Source organism: Austrofundulus limnaeus, unplaced genomic scaffold (genome assembly GCF_001266775.1).
Source record: "Austrofundulus limnaeus strain Quisiro unplaced genomic scaffold, Austrofundulus_limnaeus-1.0 Scaffold378, whole genome shotgun sequence".
In the NCBI taxonomy this organism is placed as follows: Eukaryota; Metazoa; Chordata; class Actinopteri; order Cyprinodontiformes; family Rivulidae; genus Austrofundulus; species Austrofundulus limnaeus.
In genome coordinates, this window is record NW_013952780.1 from 21,165 (window position 1) to 24,696 (window position 3,532).

General features: G+C 41.8%; 1 protein-coding gene across 1 annotated transcript in view; it reads left to right on the top strand.

Moving 5' to 3' along the window:
* LOC106528420 (mesoderm induction early response protein 1) overlaps positions 1-3,532 on the top strand; it is a gene marked incomplete at its 5' end in the record, with an annotated part of 29,943 nt that overhangs the window by 10,405 nt on the left and 16,006 nt on the right. Inside the window, 3 exon segments of the mRNA XM_014023586.1 lie at positions 2,332-2,404; positions 2,479-2,630; positions 2,708-2,789. Of these exon segments, the coding sequence (XP_013879040.1) occupies positions 2,332-2,404; positions 2,479-2,630; positions 2,708-2,789 (307 nt within the window).

The following is a 3,532-nucleotide window of genomic DNA, read 5'->3' on the forward strand; positions in this document are numbered from 1 at the left end:
CACACACACACACACACACACACACACACACACACACACACACACACACAGGGTTGCACATAAAATTTTTGGTCTGGTTCTCGGGGGAGAACCTAGGGTTGTTGCTTGGTGCTCATTTTCCTTCACTCATTTAACACATTTATCTAGAGGGGCGTCAGGGCATCTAACGTCTCCCTGTTCTGTTTTATGACTCCTATCAGCTGCAACGTCTCAGGACATCATGTCAAATCAGTCCAACAAGTTTTTATTTTATTCTTTTACTCTGCATAAATTTTTTAAACTACCTAAGTGGCCGAGGGGCTGGGTGTATGTCATATAAACATCACAAACTGAACATTTCATGGTTAAATGTCTTTTAGACTAACATGTCCCTCAGATGGACAACTCCTGTAGTTTGACCTTCTGCATCTTCAGCCTTGTTTAAACCAGCTTTCCACACTCTCCAGGCCAAGCAGCAAAATAACTTAAAACATTCAAATGTTTTATTTGTTAGACTGATTTATTTTTTAAAAGACTATTTTATTCAAAAAGATAATACTATTTTGATGGTTTCAGCTCATGTAATTATTTATTCTTCATATTGATCATTTAATAAATTACATTTATCCCAGAGCAGCTGTGTCACAGTATGGTCCTAAATATAAACAAGTTTAGCAAATCAAGAACCTTGTTCATTGATAAAATTTTGAAGGAAATTTGTGGATCTTTATGATAAATTAACATAACATTTAAAACCCACCTAGAGAACATGGCAAGTTGTTTTTATTATTTTTAATATAGATAATGTTTTTGACAGGGTGTCATCTTTGCTTTAATATGGGGCAATCAAATCTTCTGTTAGTTAATGTGGTTTAATTAGAAGAACTCAGTGAATCTCACAGAAAGACTCAGCCTGCGCATGCAGTGACACGCTCCTGTCACAGCAGTCTCTCAGGAGGAGACAGTTTAGTCACTCACACTGAGTTGGACAGATCTTTTCAATAACAACATTCTGAACACATACAGTATTTAATATAAAGTTAGGTTTCACAGACCAAAGTCTCTGGTAGTTCAGGAGCAAAGTGCAGGAGGAGATGTATGGACTGATCGCTGCAGCAACTCCAGTCGAGCTGGCCCGCTGCTTCAACCAAACTTGCTCTCACTGAAAGTCCCACCCTGTTCTGCTCTGATTGGACAAGACGAGTCTGGACTTCGACTGATTTCTTGAAGGCAGTGTCGGTTTAATCCTTATATCAGGGTCCCGCTGTGGCGCACTGAACAATGATCCATTTACACCAGTGCCGCTGGATTCTTTAAAAAWTTTTTAAAGAAATCAGGTCACATTTGCGACCAAACTGGTCGCACTGTAGAGCCCTGCTAACTGTTGTTTTGACAGACAACCAGGTACAATCTTAGGTACGCAAGGGAGCTTTATGACGTTACATCTGGTGCGCTTTTTCCCTTTTTTGACAGTGCATGTGTACCTGCGCACTGCTTATGTGCCACTCTGTACATACATATATACATACATACAAATTTAAAGTGGGCAACATTCAGGAAACTGTCACGTGGAAAAATGAGTCTCTCGGATTGGTTGATGCGACGCATCGAGCAGCAAAAGTTCAGATTTTCCAACTCATGCGGCAGACGCTTGGGACGTGCCGCACGTGCACTGCTTCGTGCCGCGCTGCTCCAAATGCTCCAGTCGCGCTGCTCGGCTTCTAGACACCCCTAGATGCATGTCCACCATTGACTTTGCATGTAAACCAGATGCTCCTGATGCTCAAAACGCGTTTGGTGTGAATGTACCATCAGAGCCTACAAGAAATCAACATTCCCAACCAACCAATCAACCCAACATTCAGAGCCTACAAGAAATCAACATTCCCAACCAAGCAACCAACCAATCAACCCAACATTCAGAGCCTACAAGAAATCAACATTCAGAGCCTACAAGAAATCAACATTCGCCTGCTAGAAATCAACATTCGCCTGCTAGAAATCAGCATTTGCCTGCTAGAAATCCACATTAAAAGCACAAAACAGAGAACATTCAGAGTCTATATTCACCTGCTAGAAATCCACATTAAAAACACGAAACAGAAAATATGCAGTCTATATTAACCTGCTAGAAATCCACATTAAAATCTGGTTGGAAATCCCAAGGTTCACAAGTCTTTAGATCAAAATGGAATGATTAACTAAATCGAACACTTGCAGTCCAGAGCAGAGGCTACATCATCCACAACTTTTATAACTGCTGTGCCACATCCATAAACTGAATGGTCATTGTTGTGTAACCAGGAGTTGTTTTGAGTCAGAACCTGTTCACACTGTGATGTTGTCCTACAGGAGATCATGGTGGGCTCCATGTATCAGGCAGAGACCCCTGCTGGGTTGAGTAAATACAAAGACAACGAGAAAGGTAAGCTGTGGGTAATGTCAAATCAGCTGCAGTGGATCTCGTTGACACCAGGATGATGTTCCTGTGTGCTTCAGTTTATGAAAACGACGACCAGCTGCTGTGGAACCCTGACTGTGTTCCTGAGGACAAAGTGGTGGAGTTCCTGACGGAGGCGTCGAGGCGGACCGGAGAGGAGAAAGGAGTGGACGCCATCCCAGAGGGGTCGCACATCAAAGACAACGAACAGGTTAGACGGACATGTCTACAGTAGGATGATGGTTTGTCACATCTGACGTGACTCATCCAGATGTTTGCTTCCTGCAGGCCCTGTATGAACTGGTCAAGTGTGACTTTGACACAGAGGAAGCTCTGAGGAGGCTCAGGTTTAATGTGAAAGCAGCCAAAGGTGAGCAGATGGTCCTGTTTGGTTTTGATCATGAAATATTTTACTAACAAGCACTTGCAAGCACATGCCGAGCTACTGTTAAAAAATCAAATAAGATGTAATTATTTGTTACGTCTTTAAACACTATGAACAAAAATATAAATGCAACACTTGTTTTTGCTCCCAGTTTTTATGAGCTGAACTCAAAGATCAAAAACACACAAAAGAAAAAACACAGTTAAACATAAAAAAGCACAATGAGAGTCGGTTGTAAATGTGAAACTAAAGTAGAAGAAAGTAAAACAACATTTTTGCTAGGGTTGGGCAATATTGGCAAAAAAATTAATCATGATTAATTGTGGTATTTAGCCGTTAACGATTAATTTGACTATTAATCCCCTGGAATCCCTGGACACCCTTATGTCCTAGACACATGACCAATTTAGTGGGTTAGATTTGCTCTTCGTAAAAATCTGTTCCAAATTTTGTCAAAATTACAGACGTCAAGCTATACTTCAATCTTTAAAGTGTAACTTACCCCCCTGTGAAAAGATAACTCCGCCCCAAGGCGAAATTTGAAAAATGCATCAAAGTGGGTAGGGGAGGGGGTGTGGGTAGGGGAAGGGGGGTTAGAGAGCGGAGGTGTGGCCAGGACGAGAGAACGTGACAGCTAGCATTAGCATAATTGATGCTACATGGAAAGTGACCACAGCGATGCAGATAGCTGAGCTGTCCGCCTCACACAACACCAGCCTCAGACAGAG